Source organism: Acipenser ruthenus, chromosome 2, assembly GCF_902713425.1.
Source record: "Acipenser ruthenus chromosome 2, fAciRut3.2 maternal haplotype, whole genome shotgun sequence".
NCBI lineage: Eukaryota > Metazoa > Chordata > Actinopteri > Acipenseriformes > Acipenseridae > Acipenser > Acipenser ruthenus.
This window is the reverse complement of record NC_081190.1, coordinates 6,771,814-6,795,898: the sequence shown is the minus strand read 5'-3', so window position 1 is coordinate 6,795,898 and position 24,085 is coordinate 6,771,814. Positions and strand designations below refer to the sequence as shown.

Here is a 24,085-nt window from a genome sequence, read left to right as displayed (position 1 = left end):
AATGAACACAATATGCTCCTTAGACAGTTTACTAAGAGGAAACTTAAAATGCACTCAGATTTCATTAAATGAAATTGTACCAGGATTGAAACGCCTCATCTGTATTCAGGGAAACATCTGGGAGAAAAGGCTTTTGAAATGTAAGTGTCAGCAAGAAACTGAAGCTAACCAGGAATTCACTGGATGCTTTAAAATCAAATTATGTAACCTCAGAAGCCTTTTTAGTTTTTTGACCCCATTTTACAGAACTGAATCGTTGTGATTTCTGTCAGTATTAAGATAAGGGTGGGTGAGGTTGTGCAGTCCAATGTTGAGAGCAAAAGAATTGAATAATCCCAGCTCAGTGGCCACTGATTCACTTTATGACCTTCTAGGTATGCACTGTGTCTACAACAGCAATTATTCAGGCAGTGCTGCATTTCTTATTTTTTTGTAATCTTTTATACTGATTTTGAATGTGGAAAGGAAAAAGCTACTTATTTGTATTCAGTATATAATACAATTCAAACCCTTTTTCTCCTACAATACATTTTTTAAACAAAGATTTTATGTCAGATGTGCTCAAATAATTTTTCAGGCAGTCTGAAAACAATTAATCAGGCAGGGGGATACATTACAATACATTTCTTAACAATATTTTTTTTCAGGTGTTAATTGAAATCATGCAAATAAAAAAAAACACACAGGTTAGTATAACAGTCATTGTTTTCAGAATAATTTGTCATTTTGCCTCAAAATGGCAAAAAGAGCAGAATACTCTGGCGCTGTCCGTGTGCAAGTAGTACCTTAACCAATTAAGGGTCTTCCTGTTTTGGGTCCTATTTTAACTCCTATTGTGAACTCCTTTCCAACAACTGGAAGGGTTCCCTTTACTTTCAAATTGACTGAGGTGACAGCAGTGTGAAGAAACATTTCCTGTCCCCACATGATTTTGGAAATTATAAGCCTGTTTCCAACATCCCTTTTTATTGAGAAATTGATTAAAAAAAGTCTTGTCAACTTGGCTTCAGGTTCAGTTTTGTAGAAATGGATTGCTGGAAAAGTTTCATTCTGGCTTTCGCTTCGGTTATACAGTAGTACTAAAACAGCCTTATGGAGGGTCTGTACTGACACCCTGTTTGCTGATACTGGACGATTGTCTATTTGAGTGTTGCATGATCTTTCTATTGCTTCTGACACTGGACCATGGTATTTTATTGGAAAAACTACAGAATTACATTGACAATGGTTTAGTTCCTATTTATCACATCAATGCCAGTGTTTCTCTTTGTGTCAGTACTCATCTGACTGGTGATGTGAAGTGTGGAGTTCCACAAGGCTCAATCCTTGCTCCCCTGCTCATCAGTCTATATGCTTCCCCTTGGATCAATTACTAAAAAATATAGCCTTGGATTTCACTGTTATGCAGATAATGCTCAAATATATTGTTCTTTTCTTCCCAAACTGAAGATAGCGGTCTCTGCGCTGTCTCAGTACCTGAGCAAAATTCAATCACGGATGGCTATAAATGGTCTAAAAATAAATCCTAATAAGACAGAGGTGCTATAACTGGGCTCCAGACACAGTTTAGTTAAATCCACCCGTACTGAAATCCCCTTTGATAGTAATATTTTGACTCTATCCAATACTGTGAAAAACTTGTGAATTACTATGGATTCAAAACTGTGTGGATACCCACATTAGCACTGTTCCAAAGGCCTTACTTTATCATTTCAGGAACATTGCCAAATTGAGATCTATTCTATCTGATAAAGATGCAGAGATATTGGTTCATGCTCTTGTTATTTCATGGTTAGATTATTGTAATATGCGGTTTGCTGGCCTTCCCGATTCTAAATTACATCGGAGCCAACTGGTTCAAAATGCTGTAGCCAGAGTGCTAACTCGCACACATTGTTCACAACATATTACTCCAATTCCTAAATCGCTGCACTGGCTTCCTGTTAAATTCAGGATTGGTTTTAAAATTCTGCTTACTGCTCAAAAGGCCTTTCATGGTTTTGGGCCCTTATATTTACAGGAACTGTTAGCACCTTATGCTCCTAGTCGCTCTTTGAGATCAGTGAATGCTGAACTTTTGGTAGTTCCTAGAAGTCATCTAAAAATAGGAGGGGCGAGGGCCTTTAGTTGTTATGCTCCTTGCCATTGGAACGTCCCAAGTCATATCAGGAATGCTGGCACAATCGAACCTTTCAAAACATATTTGTTTGAGTTAGCTTATTATTGAGCTGGATTGAGTGGCCCTGGGATGCTCTGTATGAAGAGCGCTATATAAAATCACACTGTGTTGTACTGTACTGTATGAAGGTTACAGCCAAAGAAAAGTAGGTAAAAATGTCACACCAGACAGTGCACTACAGAAGTACAAAAAACAAAAAAGTGAGCAACTTGAAAAGGCAGAGGGAGGAAAAGAATCAAACACAGAGTGACAAGACCATGCCATTGTTATTATTATTATTTGTTTATTTAGCAGACGCCTTTATCCAAGGCGACTTACACAAACTAGGGTGTGTGAACTATGCATCAGCTGCAGAGTCACTTACAACTGCGTCTCACCCGAAAGACGGAGCACAAGGAGGTTAAGTGACTTGCTCGGGGTCACACAATGAGTTAGTAGTGGCTGAGGTGGGATTTGAACTGGGGACCTCCTGGTTACAAGCCCTGGTTGCCAAGATCAGGAGAAACAGAAAAGTACATGCTTCAGTTGTTGTGGATCAGCTATTTGAAGAATATGGTGTGAAGATGTTAGCACACGCGGTAATAAATAGAGTGAAATAAAGGGGGTTCTATGGCCCGGTTGCTAGAAAGTAACCCTTTATCAGCACAGTCAACAAGAAGAAAAAATGTCTTTTGCCAATACCTCCAGAAACAAGACGCTTTTTTCAGCATGAGTCAAAATTGAATTTGTTCAGCTCAGGTGGGAGAGTGATGGTGTGAAGAAAGCCATCCGAAGAATTAAAAAGAGGAGTGTCTGCAACCCACCATGAAACACGGAGGAGGCAACATTAAGTTTGGAGGTGAATGGCAGCTTCAGGGGTTGGTGAACTTGGACTAATAGAAGACAACATGAATGGAGAGATGTACCGGATTATTCTACAGGGGAATCTGAAGAGCTAGGGTTTTAAATGTACAGGGGTATTCAACAGGGGTATCTGAAGAGCTAAGATTGTAAATGTACAGGGGTATTCAACAGGGGTATCTGAAGAGCTAGGATTGCAAATGTACAGTGGTATTCTACAGGGGAATCTGAAGAGCTAGGATTTTAAATGTACAGGGGTATTCTACAAGGGAATCTGAAGAGCTAGGATTGTAAATGTACAGGATTATTCTACAGGGGAATCTGAAGAAGTCAGCTAGGATTTTAAATGTACAGGGGTATTCTACAGGGGAATCTGAAGAAGTCAGCTAGGATTCTAAATGTACAGGGGTATTCTACAGGAGAATCTGAAGAGCTAGGATTGTAAATGTACAGGGGTATTCTACAGGGGAATCTGAAGAAGTCAGCTAGGATTGTAAATGTACAAATGTACACACCCAAACAGCATCAAATTAGGTTCAGACAACAGCCTATATAAACATATTCGAGTATACCAAGAATAAAAGTTTTGAATACCCGAATACTCAACCTCTAATTACTCATAACAGTGACCGGTCCTTAGAATGTATTATCAGCAACCACACATAGGGACACACAGATAAATACATCAACAGTAACAGCAAAGACACATCTAAGGCATCTAATGTATTCAAAGTAAAAAATGATTTAAACTATAAAAAATAAGAATACACAGCAGAGGGATTTTAACAATAAAACACAGAACGTTATAAAAAGGACCTTCAAACTGCATTTTTTTTTTTTTTTTTTTTAAATTTAGTCATTGCCAATTACTTTTTATTATTTTCCCCCCAATTTGAAATGCCCAATTATTTTTAGGCTCAGCTCACCGCTACCACCCCTGCGCTGACTCGGGAGGGGCGAAGATGAACACACGCTGTCCTCCGAAGCGTGTGCCGTCAGCCGCCCGCTTCTTTACACTCTGCCGCCTCAGAGCTACAGCGTCGGAGGACAAAGCAGCTCTGGGCAGCTTACAGGCAAGCCCGCAGGCGCCCGGCCAGACTACAGGGGTCGCTGGTGCGCGGTGAGCCGAGGACACCCTGGCCGATCTAACCCTCCCTCCCCCGGACGATGCTCAGCCAATTGAGCGCCGCCCCCTGGGAGCTCCCGTCCACGGTCGGATGTGGAATAGCTTGGACTCGAACCGGCGATGTCCAGGCTATAGAGCGCATCCTGCACTCTAGCGAGTGCTTTTACTGGATGCACCACTCGGGAGCCCCAAACTGCATTTTTAACACCCTTTGACGACTCTTATAAAACACACAACACTACTGCTTACTAACAAAGCACAACAATGTATGTTTGCTCAATAACATATAACATAAAACGAGATGTACTGTACCTGTACTTGCCGATTCCACTATACAATATATACATTTTTGTTTTACCCAAAAAGTCTGATTCCGGATTCAAGCCGATATCAGTTGGAGACCGATAACAGCAGAACTCAAACAACAAAGGCTTAACATCGCCCGGGTAGTTTGCAGTCAAAATCCAAATTAATGTAAACTTAAAACTAAAAAAAAAAAAACCTTTTTTTTTCAGACGGAGACTCATCACATCGTCCAGGACTGCACACATTAAAAGATGCAATGCTTGTTTGTTTTTTGCCACATTTTGTGTTTCCTTCCAAAGTAGCAGATGGGTGCTTGCATTCCAGGTGATTGAGCATTTAACTTGATTTACGATACGAGATACTTGTGTTGCAGACATTACATTGCATGGTGGTCTCATTTAACTTTTCAAAATACTGTCCCCTCCCACCCCAAAGATGCTATTTTCACTGCGCATGTACTCCCTTAGCCAATAGCAGAGCTAGGTAATGAGCACGCCCGCCTCCCTGTCAATTATCAGTGAGATGACAATTGTAGTGACTCATCACTTTTAACTTCCTCCGCTCAAATACCGTGCCAAGTTTTTTTGCGTGTAGTTTGCACATTTTTCCATTTGTTTTAGAAATGAACGAGTATTCAAAACTTGATGAAAGTATTCGAGTAGTAATTTTAAATTTAGAATACTCGATTACTCGAATATTCAGACTCAACCCTAACTAGTAGTTTATATTTGATTGAAAATCCTACTATCTTACTGGTAATCCATATAAATGGAATAAAACAAACATTCACATGTAGTTTAAAAATATGTTATATAGAACAGTAAAGCACCTTATTGCGGCCAAATAAAATAACTGCAGCTGACTTAGGCAAAACAAAGCTTTATTTAACAGTAGTGGTACAACAATTAAATCGACGCATTGATTATTGATCATCTGTCCTTAAATTTCCTGAGCTTCCATTACATATTGATGAATCGATGCATCAAATTAGAACCCGTTTTGAAGTCTCCTGTTGCCGGTTTGCATTAAAACCTTGAGTGTGTGAGGCTGTGCTTCTTTTAGTGCTAGTACGGTAGATAAACAATATCAGCGCGTTGCTAGGATACACACTTTAGGCCTCTACATTCGCGTTGGACAAGCCAAATCAGAAGTAGGCCTATTGTATTAATGTTTTCTTGATTTAAGAATTAAGGCAATATGTTTTTTTTTTTTTAATTTAATCTATTAAAACTCTACTGATTACCTTATTTTGTTTCAGTGCATGTTGTGTTTGGATTATATGGCGATATTACATAATAATAAGCTGAATTTAGTACAGTAGTTAAATTGGTTAGTGTAATGAACCCATATACGGTATGCTGTATGTATAGCAACGTACATGTCATTTCTGTGTGCGCTCATATTAGCATGTCAGTGGTTTTACGTTCATTCCCTTACACCGCCCCTTTGGCTGTACAAGCTGTGTAACACAGAGTATAGGGAGAGGGTGGGCAGGAGGATGTCGTGATGGTTGCTACTGTTCCTGATGCTGCATTATTATGGTGTATGTTTGTTAGCACTATAAAGTGCTATGCTACTTGAACTCCTGCTGAGCAATAAACCCAGCTTGACTGCCACAACCGTTTCTTTGTGTGCGGTTGATATTTCTCCTACCTCCTCAATTATGGACCCCGAACTTCATATTAGGATTTGTAAGATTAATTCAAATGCTTTGCTTTGGACATAAAATGTTAACAGTAATGAACAACCATAGTTCAGATAGAAATGACTTCTGTTAAAATATAGTATTCATTATTATTATTACAATGTCAAAGGGTGCAGATGCACGCATATTATTTTTAGTTTTTAAAAACTCAAGTCCTTTGTATTTCTTTTTTTTTAAATCGGAACTATTCTAATTTGAATGCAAGTAGTGCCTTTTTGTTTAACTATTATGCACAAGAGTTATTGGATCTTCTGTTAAAAACAGTAATGTTTGTTCTTTAAATTTTAAAAATAAAACGCCAATGCATCGTATATTATTGATAAATGCCTATACGATAATCTAATAAGAAATTAGGTTGCCGATTGTACCACCACTGAGACGGTGCTAAAATTATTAGTGCTGGTGTTTCATACTTATTCTACCATCACACTTCTCTTGTGCACTAGATATTCAGCACATATTTTAGTAAAGCAATAAATAGGTCCCTTAATAAATGGTTTACTGCCTCTCAACAGGACGTCTGGCTGTGCAGAATGTTTTTTACAAACAAGAATGTTGGTCACAAAGTATGTGCTACTAGATTGTCATTTGCTTTATAACTTAAGAAGCACACTTCTGAGATGTGCTCCAAACTTACAGCTCCACTAGACTCGCACGTTTATCCACAGCAAAATAGAACACAGGTTACCAAACTGAAAACTTTACCCACTTTCAATACTCTGCACTCAGAGAGTAGTTCTCTTCAGGGTCAAAAACACTGGCAAAGGAGATCAAGTTAAAAGTCTGTACAATTTATGTGATAAAGTATTTGGGTCACAGTGTTTGGTGTACACATTAGAACGTTCATCTTGGACTTGTGTGATACTGTACTTGTGTTGATCCACCAAAAAAACCTCACACTGGATCTGGAAGGTACAGTAACTACAGTACAACCTCCCTATCTTTGCCGGCACAAGTACATTAGTGTGCAATTTTATTTCCCCATACTTGTTGCTCTATCGTTCTCGCCTTCGAAGTTCTAAATAATTACTTTTTGGCTACTGTGCGCATGTATGTGTTTTTAGTGTATTAATTTTTATTACTTCTCTCTCAAACCAGCCTGAAAGCTTAAACAAAGTAGTTGCTAATTCATGTACAGAACCAAGTACCATCTATCAGTGCACCAGTGGGGATGCAATACAAAGAACATCTCTAGAAGCATGAAGGCTGGGGTGATGCCTAATTTTTCACCATCGATATATCGTTTTCCAAAAAAGCTGATGCATCAATGAAAGGGTAAAACAAAATACAGCAGTAATACACGTGGAGCTGTGGATTAATGTACAACATTGCTAGTAAAAGGTTTAAAAAAAACACTATATTGATTAAATTACATCAGTTTGTGCATATAGTAAGAAAAAACAAACCAATGATTTAAATAATTTTCTTGCTTTATCCGTGTTGATTTGTGCCAGTTGGATTTAAAAAAAAAAAAAAAAAAAAAAAACCCACAACCAATCCAGAGAACAGCATAACTAATTTAGAAAAAGTAAACACTGTCCACAGCAGTTCAGTAAATTGATCCATGGCTTATATTTTACTTGGACACCATCTTTCGGCAAGCCATTAGCCAGTTTTCGAAACGCAGCTCCCTCAATATTTACAGGCCTTACAGTACATCTTGGGTCACTACATTCACAACCATACTTGTAATCTGCTTTGCTCTGTCACTGACTATCGATAGTGTTCAAACGATACGACGCATCGATGGATCGCCTCAGCCTTAAGAAGCTTAGCATAAAACCACCATGAATTATATTAACATAATACACAAAATTACAGTAGACGTGTTAATCCAAGCAGGCTAGATCTCGATGCTGGTCACAACAGTGATTTGTCTGGAGCACTGATCATATCCTACCAGGGTTTGGATTAGACTCTTAACACCATACAATTAACATTAGTAAAATGATCTTACCAACCATGTTAACTTTGTGCAGCCCCTTTGGAATGTTCATGTGTGCTGGGAGGGGCTTGGAATCTCCAATGGACTTTTTAAATGCCCTAAAAAGTAGAAACAGCCTATTGAAAATAACATAACTATAATTTGCAATCAGTCTGTAGTAATTACTGACTATATGTAAATCAGTTAAGACCATCAAAATCAGAAGAAAACGTCTACGGGTCACAAATATTCCAATAGTGAACATGTGTTTTGGTGAATGCCTTCCTCAGTGTAATTACATTAATCTAATGTTTCTATAACACCTATCTTACACCTTTATGTAGAGGTGATGGGAGGGCTGGGGTGCTCAATTTGCATCAGTATTTATTGTTTTTGTATAGATAGTAGAGCACACAGTATTACTATTACATTTACTGTTTGAGCCTGGTTATTATGTAAAAAGAAATCTTTAGAGGCCTTTTAAAAACTAGTCAAAAGTAAAAAAACTAGTTTCACATAACAACATAACTACTTCAAGGCTGTTTCTAAGTGCATTTCTCAGAGATAATTTGAGTTTTTCTGTCAAGATGCTTTTTGGCATAAATTGGCTACCTTGAAGACATTTGACAGAATGATAACAAGGATAGAATGCTGTGCTTACAAAATAAAAGACTTGTTTTCTCATAATTGGGTTGTTTTATACAAAGCGTTGAATCTCCAAGCTATGTAAAGTGTTTTCACTGCTCGACACCTGATTTCTTATTAGGAAGAAGAAAGTGTTGGTGTGGAGAGGGTGTCATCTGTTGTCTAATAGTGCATACTTTAGTTATTAACAAATGAACAATATACAAACATATCAAATTTGTGTACAAATGGACACGACTCAAGGCACACTTGACAACTATCAGCATGTACTTGGGGGGGGGGGGGGGGGGTAAATAAAACCAAAGCAAGAGAAAGGGATAGAGGCAAGTAACAGTATGTTTTTAGTATTAAATTATGAAGAACCCCGCTCAGTCTAGTTGTTTTCTACGGTATTGCTGTAAAAATGATTCAAATCTATGCATTAAGAAACCTACATTTGAATGAAGCTGGTTTAAAGATTACCATTGTATATTTTGATCTTTCTTGCAAGGTCACATACAGTATTTGAGAATAGTGATTTTCTGTGTGACATCAAGGTCTGTGGCGTGTACACCCCATGAGGCTGTCCCCACAAGACATTTGAACATGGTAATGTTATAGGTATTACTTACGGGAGATTTGGCAGCACATTGGCAGGGCTTTGGCTGTCATCACTGGGAGTGAACTCTGGTGTGTGAGGTTCAATCCCAGGCCACGGTCCCATCTTCTTTCCCCCGGGGTTTCTCGCTCGGCTTGGCCCAGAACTGCTCAGTCTCCCCAGGGCTGTTACATATGAGGAGACCTAGTGGGGGGCAAGGACATTTACTCCATGAGCTTGAAGTGTTGGTGCAATTCCATCAGTTTCCTTCTAGTGAGCAAACTTACTGTCAGAAAACAGGATCTTAACCCCTTCTCCTCTCACATTAAGACATCAAACAGGAACAAAAGACAGCCGGTACACTAAATTTCACAATATTCGAGGGAGATGTCAAAAGCCATCTCTTCAGCATGTCCGAAGTCAGCTGAGGTCATTTGAGTCATACAATACAATTTATATTAAAAAGCATTACAGCCTTTTCTTTACACACTGTGTATTGTTGCAAAATCCTTTTCAAAAACACACATCACTGTTTTGATATTTTTTGACTTGACCTCCTTAGGTCATTATCAATCAGGTAGTATTGCTACAAAATCCCCCCCACCCCTGCCACTGCCCGAACTTTGAGGAGATTTCTAATTTCTTATCTGATCAACAGTACGCAACAATCTGATATTCAGACCAGAAACTGGAGATGGTCTCCGCAGACCGTTCCAGTGATGGACAGTGGATTGCGGATATATTAAAATAATTCAATATGCAATACAGACACCCTTACAGTTTAAAGTTTTTCACAGATTTGTATATTAATACAAATATACAGTAGATACCAGTCTTTATTAGTATCCAAGGTGCTGCTATATTGATGGCTCTGCACTCTGCTGCTGTGAGTCAAACCACAGTTGGAGACTTGAATTGGTGATGAGTGTATGGATCTTGACAGGAACGGAGTAACCCTGCCCTAGTAAAGGCAGCAGACGCCACTGAACCACGAGCAGGCATTGACAGGTAGTGGCTAAAGGTGAACGCACAGCTGCTCTAGTTCCGCCTCTCCTGGCAGGTGTCATCAATGGGGGTTTGATGAGTCGTACATCCAGGAGAGGGATACTGTGGGGAACATCAGCCATAGCATTTCTATGCCAAGTCCACAGCTAGCTGTCTAATAGGCATCCTTAATTTTCTTTTCTCACCTCGACGGCACATTTCTAATTAATATAAGCTCCCGCCAAGCACAGATCAACCTTTACAAACAAATTGGGCAAATGGACAATTGATTTGACTCCCTTGCGATTCTTGAGGCCAAAGCATTTTCTTTTTAAATAAAATGTCCTGTCAAGGTTAGACTTAGGGAAAGCTACAAGAGCTATTACACTCCATCTTTTTGTTTGCCCACTTAAGAGGCATTCACACCGAACACGGTGTGGCAAAAGCAATTGTTTTCAATGAAGGTGGTTATGCGCAGCGGCAGAGGGAAGCGGCGCGCAGAAGATAAAATATTTTCAACTTTCGCCGCGCCGTGATGTAAACTACCAGCAGCCAATCAGGGGAAAGTAGGAGGCTCCTTTGCAAGGAAGTAAAATAAAATTTAAAAAAATAAAATGGAGGAAAAGCTTGTGGTTCTGATTTCAGATTCTCCAGAGTTGTATAATACAACATTAAGTAGGTTTGAAATCTACCTTCATCAAACTGGAGCTGCTGTATCAGCCGATGATATTCGCCGTACCTTTTTCTTTTCTTGAGGATGTCATGGACCCACAGCGATCTTACTTTTTTTTTTCTTTCTCCGGTAGAGCAGGGCGATCGCAATTCTCTTTTTTTGTTTGCTGTTCATTGTTCCAGGTATTGTGTTGTCAGATGCACAGTACCACTGATTGTTGCCGCTTTTACAGTCTCCCCCCCAAAATTTGATATGATGGGATGGCAGTAGTTGCATTTTTCAATCGTGTGTATACGATAATGCTCAATAATATCAACGTATAATGATGCCTTTAAAACACACTCCCTTTGCCTATACCCAGCAAACCAGACAAAACTCACAAAGAAAGAAAATACCTCAATATTGCCTGATATTTTTGGTAATTGTTGAGGGATTATGATGGTGTGGGGGGATTATGATGGTGTGTGTGGGGGGTTAAAATTAGACGAGCCCAATTGCAGTTTAAGTCTGGATAGAGATTCTTCACAAGGTTCTCTAGATACATACAAAACACCTCATCCTGATTTAGCTGGGATATGCATCTGCAGCGCTGGATAAAAATGTATGGGTTTTATGAATAAGGGCAGAGTCCTTATTCTTATAAGCTCTATTTGAAACTCTTATTTTGTCAAAAATAGTGTATCTTGCCCTTTTCAAAGTTTGCACAACTGAAATGAACAGGGAATGACTTATCTTAAAAAAAAAAAAAAAACATTATAGTGAGCGATGGTTGAAAGAAACATGTTTGGAAGGTGTCACTATTTCATCCAGTCTCCTGCTACACCTTTATATGTACAGCAATAACATACATCAATTCAGCCTGCTACCACAAGCAAAACCAGCCCAGGCTGCCATTTTGAATAGGAGGTCAAAGGCACCCAACTAATTCCCCAAGGGTGTATACTATGCCTGAATTGTTTACAGTTTGTGAAACAAGAAATTTGTGAGTTATAAGTCAGTGCTGGACACAAACTTCCCTTGAGGGGATACTCAATTAGTTACCTACACAACTTTGGGGAGCATAAAAAACAAATAAACAAACAAACACTTACAATTTTAAACAAAGAAAGAGGTTCTGGGTGAAATGCAATGCTGTTCTGTAAACAGAACTTTCTGTAGATGGCATCTGCAGTAAACATGTTCAGCCAGGGGGACTGCTGGTATGTAATAAGTGTCTCTAAATCCGTGAAGGAGAAATCTGAAAGACAAAAATATAAATGTTAAAATATAAATTTCACTGCACATTTTCTCACAAGTAAAATGTAACAAAGATACTTTGGACATTACACAGGTGTGGGTTTGGAAAAACTGTATGCAGCTACAAAATAATTGCTTCAATTGCAAGGTCCACTTCCCCATCCGAGGTGAAAACCAGCATTTTTAAATTGCAGCTTTCAGCTGTGGGTCTGACAAAATATTTAAAGAACCAGAACATTTATGGCTGGTAGTGCAGACCCAGATTAGAACTAGTCTTGGACTACCTACCATCAAAGTGTTTAGTGTATATTGACAAATCAGTACTGAGTGCCTATCAAACATAATACAAGAATTATGTTACAAAATCATCATTTGCATCTTCCAAATACCAATTAATCTTAAATGACACCCATTCACTGCGAGATGAACTACTGTACGGCAGCAGCAGAAGGAGGAGGAGGCCTCTTTGTACCCACCTTCACATAACATAACAAGATATTCAGCCAAGTCTTTCACTCCTTTTTCTGTCAGATCCCAGTTCAGGTTTTCTCGAATCCAGTACTCCACTACTACCCCCAGGATTGAATGCAGTATGTAAACCAGTTCTATCTTGGCAGCCTACATGAAGAGAGAATTTTATTAATTTGCAGATTATGCATTCATGAGTTCCTACTGTTGAAATGTCATGTCATAATGAAACTAGGAGTTAACGAGTGGATTATGGAAAATATGTCTACTACTCTGTACTGAACTGCTTACTCTTGCACACAAGTTCTTCTCTTCTTGTTCTTGCTTGGATTGATGCATGTTTTGGGAAGGTATAGTTAGTTTACCTCTTTTGATGCATTTAGCCATTTGGTGGCAATGACAACAAATTCTGTTAGCCGCTCAATAGGGTTAGTGGTCAGCTTGGATTTTTCCCATACGCTCCAAAAAATCTTCACCAGGACCGTAGGATTTGCACCCTTCCAATCTCCTGAGTTGCTAAGAAAAATAGTAGACACATAGGGTATTTAGATTGTATTATTCTTTATTCACTTCCCACAGCTGTCTTTCCCATAGTCTTTGAGTTCCTCATACCTGAAACATGTGACCTGTCAAATCGATTGGCACCTCCTACTCAAAAGCATAGTATGGAGCCAGATGGAGGGCTAAACCTAAAGGTCTCAATATTATTTTTCCGGCTGAGCGAAAGAATACTTGCCTGGATTTACCATTGTCCTTATTAAGTTGCTCCTTTGTGTATTTTATACATGCAACGCCCCTACCAGTTGCTATACCGTTTTTACCTATAAAAGCTTACTTTGAGGTTTACTGGTACCAGCTGTTGATAAAGGGCCCTGGGTTCTTATCGTCCTGGCCTTTAAGCAGGCTTCAAAAGGCCGTCGTCTCCAGCATTCAACTAACTAAAACAATAATAACTTTGGCGCTAAAACAATGCCTCCACCTAGTATATGGAGAACCTATCACTGGACTTTCACCCAACTAGGAATTACATAGTGTTACAATGTATATATATATATATATATATATATATTTCACTGTTAACCCCCCCTTCACACACACACATTAAAACATGTGCAACACTTCAATAATAACTAACAATTTACTAATTAAAATAGTAAATTCAGTAATAAAATAGTATGTATAATTATTAAAAAATTCCAGAGGAACTCAGGGCTTTACCAGGTCACCCTGAGCGCTATCTGGTTCAGGTACCGAGCTTCACTTCAGACGCGAGACTATCTAACACTATGCACTAATGTGTGGTAGCCACCGCCATTATTATACATGCGATCCATCTTTCAGTATAGCTATTACAATTTCACTTTCTTATACTATAAGAAAATAATAAAGAGTACAAACTCCACTACAGCTAGATTAAAGCTATAATTAGGGCTTCTGATTTTCGGTTTTAACCGATAAAACACCCCCGATACAAAAAAATGTAATCGGTGGATAGCCAATAAACACCGGAAAACAATGTAAAAACTGTGGAAATGGTTAATCTATTCACATTGACTTTACCCTTTTCACATAAAACCTACTACAAAAATAATAAATACATTTCCCTGTGCTGCTGGGCAATTGAACCGGCTTCCTGACTTGTATCTATCATTGATTCATTCTGAATACTTTAAACCCGCCCCAGCTACTGAATGACAGCACATTCCTACATTTCTATTGGAGACTCCGCTTGCAAGACTTAAAACGAGATTACAATCAAGATGGAGGCTTGCTAGCGGGATTTAAAGCTGTATTACAGTTAAGACATGGAGGATTTAAAACAGAATTGTGGCGAAATGTACAAAAATGCCTATACACAAAAACCCCAGAAGAATGTGCCCATGACCATAGGGATTTTGTTGTGGAAGACAGCCAAGGAAAGAAGGTACAACTTAAGTGTGCAAGTACTGTCAAGTTACTATACATATTTTGACAAACACACACAAAAAAAAAAAAAAAACGATCAAGCATTTTGGAAAGTAACCGAAAACACTAATTTCATACAGTATATAAAACTCGAAAATAGCTCAAAAATAAGCACCGAAGTCACACTGTCGCCTACAGGGGGCTTCCAATTGGCCGTTGATACTCACTGACCTTTCACTTCGGGTAGCATGTTAGGTTGCTGAACTTTGCCTGGTGCAAATAAACACTAGATACAATGCATCCAGGATGCTAGACAGCAGGGCTTCATACAGTATACCAGGGCTTCTGTTTTACGGTTTTTATTAATTAAATTTATCGTTGCTTATTTTCAGCTTAGTTTTATGTAGATACCCCGAAATTGTTTTTATTCAGGGCTTTCGATTTTTATATAAATGTATGAAATTATTGTTTTCGGTTACTTTCCAAAATTCTTGGGCGTTTTTTTGTCACATGTATAGTAACTCCTGTGTCTATTGGATATACACCCATTTCAGGGATCTGTAATATGAAACTTTTTTTTTTTAATTAATAATCTAGTATAATCAAAGAAAAATACTACACTTATGTATGTGGAGACAATAAAAATGATTAATTATAAAATGTTTGATTTACTGGTAGTTTTTAAAAATATATATATTTTACCAGCGCCTCACCTTTTAATTTATGCAAACATAAATATGATTTTATTCAGGATAAATATATGTATATATAAAACGGCTTTGAAAAACAACAACCTCCTTGATCCAAAAGGATGAAAAATGGACTTGAATATGTGTGCCTCGCACAGAACGAGGACATCAAAAAACGTCCTAACAGTGAAAACCCCTTGTCCGCCTAAACATCCACATCATCATTTGCTCCAAGTAAAACTAAAAAAAATTCTTGAATACAAATTAAAGGCTATGTCCTTTGGGACTACATAATACAGCAAATGTATACCCAATAAAATGTTTTTATTTTCAGTACAAACCATGAAATATACGCACGCCTGGATGGTTAAAAGCCCTTGGCTTCACCCGGTGTCTGTATATTTCATGGGAACTGCACAACCTGTTGTGGTTTATACTTATTTCAGTAGATAAATACTGTGTTCAAAATGTCAAGGTAAAGCATATAAACCGAACTGTACTGTAATACAAATTGTAATGCAGATGTTAAAGGCCACACAAAATGTGTTAAATCATTTTTCTAGTTAAAAAAGGGTTTTCTAATTCATTATTTTAACTTACTTGGAGTTTAAATCATGTAGATCATACTCAATCAGCCTGAGAAAATATCTCAAAAGTTCTACAAGGAATTCTGTGAGCCCAGGCTGAACTGGACCAGGAGTGTGGTGGCAGAAAGGTCCACCATCAATACAGAATCTAAAATGATAAAGCAAAACATTATGATTAACCTTTCACAATATGGCCATGCACTGTTCAGAAACCTCACATCCTGCAGAAAAGTCTTAATGAATAACTTTTTTTTTGTTTTACTGTAAAACAAGCATAAAAGTATACTTCAGGACAGGACTCGGTTCAGGATAGTGATTTGTTTTAGTACCGATTGTAATCTGCCCCACACTCGATATGCCTTGTCTTGTCTTTGTATTGTATTATATTTTTTTAAACTTGTAGTTCGTCCAAAAATCAGAAATGGAGCCGGTTCTATGCATTGTATTTTTTTAAATTCAAGTTTAATGATGTTCATGAAACTGCTTAAATCTACCAAAACTGAATGATAAAGCTTTCTGAATAGTGCCCACTCTCAAATTAAAACTGTATAGTAAGACTTTTAACCCCCCCCCCCCCCAAAAAAAAAAAAAAAACAGTGTCACATTTCTGTGCTTGTCTTCCCTGACAAAGTAGCATTTTTTTGTTTACCCAAGCAGTTTGACTGCTGAATACAGTGGTTTATCTTTCATACCTTATAGCCATCTCCAGCAATGACCATGTCCCTTTTTTACAGTCAGGACACTGGAGAATGTCCAGGAAGTAACTCACTCTCAAAGGTACCCGCCATGGAGGGTTATGGTGGAGAATCTCTAGCAAAATACCCATAAACATGGGAGAGAAAACTGGACCAGCATCACCCTGACAAAATAGAAAAGTCAAGCCACAGAAGTATTTATTTTATAGTTTGATACACCCACATCCCAACAGCTCATGTGAAGCAAATTCTGGGGAGGGGGGATCCTGTGGTTGATGATGCTGTACATACACTGCTTGTGTCAGAGCAAGTATCATATGCTTGCAAAAGAAGAGCTGTGTAACTCATGTCCACATGGTGGTAAAGTGTCTGAAAGTGGTACAATTCCTATTATGATGACTGGTGACTGTTGACCCCCGCCCCCGCAATGTGAGGGAAGACCAAGATAAGACCTAACTAGAAGACTGGAACACATTGAACTAACCAGCAAAGAAATCTCCATGCTTCTCCATGACTGAAGTTTCAGCATTTATTTATTGTGTTTACTTTTTATTTATTATAATTGGGATAATTGGTAAGACTTACATTAGAGGATTAAGTTGCATTGTTATGGAAAACATGTATGAATGAAGTTCCCCCCCAGCCCCCAGACCCCTTTACCTCCAGTGCATGTTTCATTAAAGAATGAATAAGTGGGGCAGGGGGGAGTCCACCAGCTGATAGACAGTATCTGAGCTCCTCCAGTGCTTCAGTGAAAAGTGCATCCGCTAGAAGATATTCAATCCTGTGAATGGAGCCCTGGCTAAAACCAGAATTAATACTCTGGAAAGACAGACAAAAATAATTAAAATAAATGTATTTCTCATCATATCAACTACTATGAATGCAAACATGTATATCCTTATATGTTATGTATCAGATTAAAGATTATAAAACAAACTTTTTGATATTAAGGCAAAGCTTCAGAAAGAAATAATTTAACCGGTATAAAACTAGCATGGAACTACTCAGAACAATCCTTTGACTGCAACTAAGTTGTTTTTTGCTAGTTTTAAACTCTTACAATTATTTTAGTTTTAAATTCTTACAATTATTTTAATTTCACACACAAAATGTGACTTTGCATAGGAGTCTTCAGCATTTACATTTTCATGGAAACTTTACAATGATGTGTTAATTTATCCAGGAAAGCGTTAGAATTAGAAACAGCATTAAATAATACATTTTGGGAAGCAGAATATCCACAAGACCAAATCTAGCATTGACATATCTTGATACCAGTCTCTGAAAATTAGTATGGTTTAGAATTGGCAATGCTGCAATGGCAAATCAAAAAGTGATTTGTAAAATAAAAATGTATTAGTTGTGTATTGTGGGGAAAAGTGAGAGATGTAATGTAAAGTGTTATCAGCATTGTATAATCTTTGTTAGAAACGTTCTTACAGTAGACACTTGCTAATCCAGACACTAGTAGTCTGAACTGCCCTGCAATCATATTCATGTTATCATAATGAAATTCACGCTTATAGAAGCTAGTAAATATACTGCAAACCGTGACCTGCTTATGTAAAGCACAATGCAGGTCCTGAAAAAAGTAATTTAACTTAAAACAGAAACAGACTTTCAAATGAACACCACAAGAGAAACCCACAGAACACTTATAAACTTAATAAAGAAGATTATTATAACATTTAAAAAAGACCAAAAACTGTACTAAAAGCCATAAATAAAAATAAATAAAAAGATAAAAGCTAGGTGTCCATATATTCTAGTTCAACAGGACTCCCTGTTCTGTGTTACAGCTTATGCATCATATTGTGACCTTGGTATATAGTTACACCCCATTAATACGGTACCTGGCCTTGGGGAACATCTGTGATATAACAATCAATAAGGGTTGGCACATATTTGCTCTTCAAAGCCTGAAAAAAAAAAGACAGACGTACAAACAAACAAACAAACAAATAAATAAATAAATAAATAAATAAATAAATAAACAAACAAACAAATAAATAACACTTGGCAGAGTGAAAATTTCAAATCCTGTTGGTTTAAAAAAAACAAACACAACATTCAAATACATTGCATATCAAAATTATATACACACACAGTTGGAGTAAAACATTTACATGCCCCAATGGAAATGTATAACTTCTTGAAATTTCTTGAAAACAAATAATTACAGGAACAATCTTTTGCAGCAAAACTTTTGCTTTTGTGCATGAGGAATAAAAGTTACAAAAAATTGATGTCTACAAGTATTTATTTGAACAATTTTTTTGCAAAACTCAAAAAATGCTAATTCAAAAGTATTCATACCCTGACAAGTTGAGGTACCTTTAGCAATAATAACCTTTTTTAAACGATTAGGATATTTGTCAATGAGCTTTTGGCATGATTCTTTAGGTGATTTCTAACCATTCTTCAACGCAAAATTGTTCCAGTTCATTCAAATTCCGAGGACTTACCTAGTGCACAGCCTTCTTCAACTCATACCAAAGATTCTCAATTAGGATGACCACCTTTTCAAAATGCAGAAACGGGATGCCTGCCATTTCTTATGCTGGGGTATATTTACATATTTTTTTAACTTTTAACCGAAGGGGAGGGGGGGGGGGGGGGGGTAATGATTAGTTGTAGTGATTGTGAGAATAAAATGATTAGAAATGGAACCAGCATAAAATATCTGTGAGCTATTTTTTCCTTTAAGTCTGTATTTCAAATAGGTTTATTTGTAGCTTTTATTGCTGTCAACTATTTGGCTGTCACTGTAGTTGCTGTTCTGTCTCGATGGCAGCATGTTATGTTTATTCATTTTTAAAAAGGGAAACTCAGGAAAGAACAGAAATGCAGCACTCTGACTGAAACACTTTACAGCATGTTGATACAGTGTCGTTATCGGCATGAGATGAGATGTCGGTGTGGTTCACTTGTGCGTACCATGTGAAAGGTTTCTGGGGGGCGCGCCTGGATATATAAATACATTTTTTTTTGTTTTAACTGGCGAGCGAGCAAGTGTAAGGCATTGCAAAATAATGCGGCAGGGACAGTGCTATGATGCGCTTTAAACAGATATGCTATGGTTTGACTGTGATGCCAAACTGTAAGACTGCACTGTGTCTATGAATTCGGGATAAATGCCGTCCCAGAGGCATTCAGCCCGGGACCGGGACTTGATCTTTACATTTCTGGACTGTCCCGCCCAATTAGGGACGGGTGGTCACCCTATTCTCAATTGGATTTAGATCGGGACTTTGACTAGGCCATTCCAGAACCTTGATTCTATTCTTCTTTAACCATTCTGCAGTAGATTTTGATGTGTGCTTTGGATCGTTGTCGTGTTGGAACGTCCAGTTGAGCTTTAAACCAAGTTTTGTAGAGGAGGGTTTCAGATGATTGGCCAGTATCTTTTGGTATGCTATGGAATCCATTTTACCATGTATTGGAACTGAATTTCCTGTGCCATCAGAAGAAAAACAGCCCTATAGAAGAATATTACCACCTCCATGCTTGACAGAAGGTATGGCGTTTTTTAATTTGTACGCCTCACCAGACTTTCTCCAAACGTAACGACTATCAGCGTGACCAAATAGCTTGATTTTTGTTTGGTACGTCCAACTGAAATACATGGCCGTTATTTCACTGGGGGTTGCTCATCGAGGTGTTATTACATATTAGGTCAGTGGCTTTAATTTCATTATATTACACAGTTAAAATATCTTTGATGTGACGAAGTTGCTAAATGTAATGAATAGCCTATTTCAACGGAACCGGCGCCCTGTGTTTGGCTTCTACTGTGAAACATCGAGTGAATTTTTTTTTTTAAATCTATGCGTAACTTTCGTTTTCTTTTTAATGTGGATTGATAACAAAAAAAGTTTACCTTTGATTAGTAGCTGTTTTATCGACCTGTGCTTCATGGAATTAGCAGTAACATCTGCCTACTGTATTTGACTATGTCTTGTTTTGTTTATATGACGGTAGAGGAAGATACTTCCTGCTCCTGGCTGTCATTACATGACACTATTGTAATGTATCAAGTGTGTGGGAGGTACTGCAGTTTGAATCTTTTTTTTAGGAACATTAGGAACCACGTGTTTTTGCTATATACTGTATTACTTCAATTTGGCGCTGCTGCGTTTATTTTAAATTGACTGCGGCCCTTAAACGAGGGCGGCCTTTATTAATAATACTATGCTTTACAAACGCTGCAATACTTTATTAAATGATTTAAGGCATTTTTAGAAACGGCACCAGGAGAGGCTCCGATCCTCAGCACTATTCTCTTGAGTGTTTTTGGGACTTGAATACAGTACATTTACTGAAAGTTAATGAGAGCCTATTAGGTAGGAGTTGGGAGGTCAGGCGAGTACTGTACCAGCGAATCAGGAGTGTGTATTGGTAGTTGAGTGTGATGCAGTTGTTTTTCTTAACGAAAAATATTCCCTCTGAATATCGGTTTGATTTCTGTTAACTAAAATATATCCTATTCGGTTATTTTCTTTTTTTCTCACTGTAATTTACTCTGAAATTGAGCCACCTGGCTGCCCCCCATGGTTGCAGACCACTGAGAAAAACCATATCCCATACAATTTTCCTCTCCTAAATTTGGGCTGCCATTTGTATGTAGACAACTTCTACACAAGAATCCCTCTGTTTAGGGTTTTGTACACATCCCAATAAGACCAAACCGGAAGGAATCTCCCCATCAATTGGTAGCCAAGAAACAGATTTGTGGCGAAACTAGCACTCTGCGCTGTGAGGAACTGCTGGCAATGAAATACACAGATAAAAAGGATGTGTACCTCCTCACCACCATTCACAATGAGGCCACGGTGGCAGTTCCTGTGCGAGGTCGGGACACTCGCACAAATTAGCCTGCGTGTGTGCTGGACTACATCAGACACATGGGAGGTGTAGATAAGTCGGACCAAATGCTGGAGCCATACAATGCTGCAAGGAAGACCATGGCATGGTATAAAAAACTCGCCATGTACATGGTCCAGATTTTGTTATACAACAGCCATGTTATGTACTGTACGGCTCCAGAAAACAAGCTTACTTTTCTAGCCTTTCGGACTACTGTCATCTCCAGCCTCATATTTGCCAGCCAAGAAATGCCAGAAACAGTAAGATTAGAGATAGTGGCTAGACTTACTGAACATCATTTTATACGGACGCTGCCACCATCTGGGAGTAAAGCAAAGCCACAAAAAAAGTGCTGTGAATGTTCCCGCAAGGGCATGCGGAGGGATACACGGTACTACTGTCCTCACTGTCCCTCTCAGCCAGGCCTGTTTGGAGGAGTGTTTTGAAAGGTACCATACAGTACATGAGTCCTAGAAAGACTAAACCCCAGAACAAACCACCATGACCAGTATTGCAAAATGTTGCGTTATCGCGACCTTTGTGTGTGTGTGTGTGTGTGTGTGTGTGTGTGTGTATATGTATATATACAACCTTAAGATGCAGTGAGTGTAGACAAGTACCTGACACAGGCAAATTATGAAGGTAATTATCCCACACTGTAGGCTACTGTCAGATGTTTTTTCTCTTAACTTAGAAATGCTTATCTGTTAAGTCATAAGCCATTTTGATTGCTCATGTGATCGGAACCCACATTCTGTACTGCGATACATGCCTGAACCAAACATGCCTTTTAGATCAATTACATGTAGCCCTATAAACACTCTTAACAAGCAGTTCTATGTCTGGCCTGATGTGGAATGACCCTCCAAACAGTCCTTTTGCTGTGCTCTTACCTCTGGTGCACAGATCTCATCCTTCAGTGTGCTTTCCAATTTGGACCACTCCTCATCTCCCATATCGAAATCAGTAAGTATATCTGTTTGTGAGTTTACAGTGCTGCATTGAGACAGATCCAGGCAATTCTCCTCATCAGAATCCAACATGTGGGCCCGGGACTCTGCAATCTCCTTCTGTGTCAAAAAGAAAATCCAAAATCCAGATCCATTTAGATCAATCTGCCCCGGCATAAAAAGGACCTAGATTCACGTCTTCATTGGATGAAAAAGTACTCATCAGGAAACGTGCTTTTAAATATACCAGACGCTAGAGTTACTGAATGAATAACACAGGCAGATCTACATCCAGTATTGCTCTGATCGGTGTTATTTAAAAATAGTTGACACAGCACCATTTAGTGATGGTAGTACTTACCCCATATAAATATTCACCTATGTAGCTCACAGAGTAGCAAGGTACATTTAAGGCCTTCATGTGCTCTTTATCAATTTCCACCTTTTTCTTGAAAACATGTGTAATTTCGCTGGATGCAGATATCTGCTGGTACACAATGGCATTCCCAGCTTTCAAGACACTATTATAAAAAAAGAAGAAAAAAAGAGAAACACCAATTTGACAGTGTATTTAATTACCATCCAGTATGTACCACTCAGAGAAGTGAAGATCCTTACCGTTCAAACATCTGCCGGTGTTCATCATCTTCAGTGAGTAGAACAACTTTCCAGCCTTGGAAAGCACCTGGCATCTTGGAGCTGGCCAGCTTCTGACGCCAGCATTTAGCAGAGTTCAGGATCTGAAGTTCACGTGGGGACCAGTCCTTCAACACTGATGAATGCCACTGATAAGACTGTTCATTCAGCCACCTGCCATGCTTACCACTGTCTAATACATACTCTGGAGGTAGTATCCATTTACCTATCAAGAAAGGGAATTAAAATGGATGAAACCAGACAAATTAGCTACACATGGACAGATATATTTTTGATGGGACGTGGACTGACCATGGATGATGGCTTATTTAACCACAGGAATCATATGTTTGATTAACTATATTGAAAAACCAACAACATCCAGTATAAATCTAGAAATTGTGACAAAAGATAGACATGGATCTGCAGTTTATCACCCAATCAGAAAGTCTGTGAAATACAAGGACACTGACAGACTACTGTTAGTACAACTATATGAATTAATTCATTTTAAAATAATTTTTTTATCAAATGGCTTAAACCTAAAAAAAGAAATGACATTCGGTTCATCAGTTAAAACGTTGTTTCATGTTTCCATCAGATTCAACTTTTTCAGATTCTGGGCAAAGTAACATTCTGTGTCGTCGTTTTTGGTACACGAAAAAGTGTATTTATTCAAGCTGAATGAACATCTTCATATTTACACAGACATTATCATAATTACTACTGTTCTGTTCAATATGCAGAGCAGAAGGATTATTTAGATTTGTTATTTCAAGCAAGGGTGCGTCATTTAACACTAGAACGACCAAGGCGGTCATTTTGACCGTTTTTGGAATTTAAATTACGGTGTGTGTGTTTAAGATACAGAGCTGTGCTTTCCTGACTTTTCCTAAATATATGCATGAATTACCCTGCCAGAGTGAATCGCGTAGCTACAAAAATTAGGGAGATAAAATACTGTCATATCTATTCCAACCAGAAGCGGTCAAAATGACCGCTACATATAAAACATATTATAACAATTAAATGTTGTGGTATTATTTGTATTTATCAGTCGGAACTTGCCGCCATGTATTGAAGTTTGATTA

General features: G+C 38.2%; 1 protein-coding gene across 5 annotated transcripts in view; it reads right to left on the bottom strand.

Annotated features, from left to right (window-relative positions):
- Positions 1 to 24,085, bottom strand: part of LOC117397670 (SMC5-SMC6 complex localization factor protein 1-like) — a 51,265-nt gene that overhangs the window by 17,935 nt on the left and 9,245 nt on the right. For 3 of the 5 annotated variants that reach the window (XM_058987472.1, XM_058987490.1, XM_058987481.1), the window contains exons 5-16: positions 22,977 to 23,220; positions 22,720 to 22,879; positions 22,302 to 22,478; positions 18,396 to 18,461; positions 17,200 to 17,361; positions 16,537 to 16,703; positions 15,858 to 15,992; positions 13,029 to 13,179; positions 12,672 to 12,813; positions 12,051 to 12,196; positions 9,337 to 9,506; positions 8,114 to 8,199 (exon numbers count right to left, since the gene is read on the bottom strand). In XM_058987472.1, coding sequence (XP_058843455.1) covers positions 8,114 to 8,199; positions 9,337 to 9,506; positions 12,051 to 12,196; positions 12,672 to 12,813; positions 13,029 to 13,179; positions 15,858 to 15,992; positions 16,537 to 16,703; positions 17,200 to 17,361; positions 18,396 to 18,461; positions 22,302 to 22,478; positions 22,720 to 22,879; positions 22,977 to 23,220 — 1,806 coding nt within the window. The remainder of the gene's footprint in view (positions 1 to 8,113; positions 8,200 to 9,336; positions 9,507 to 12,050; positions 12,197 to 12,671; positions 12,814 to 13,028; positions 13,180 to 15,857; positions 15,993 to 16,536; positions 16,704 to 17,199; positions 17,362 to 18,395; positions 18,462 to 22,301; positions 22,479 to 22,719; positions 22,880 to 22,976; positions 23,221 to 24,085) is intronic. The other 2 variants (XM_058987496.1, XM_058987503.1) reach the window with 2 other exon arrangements.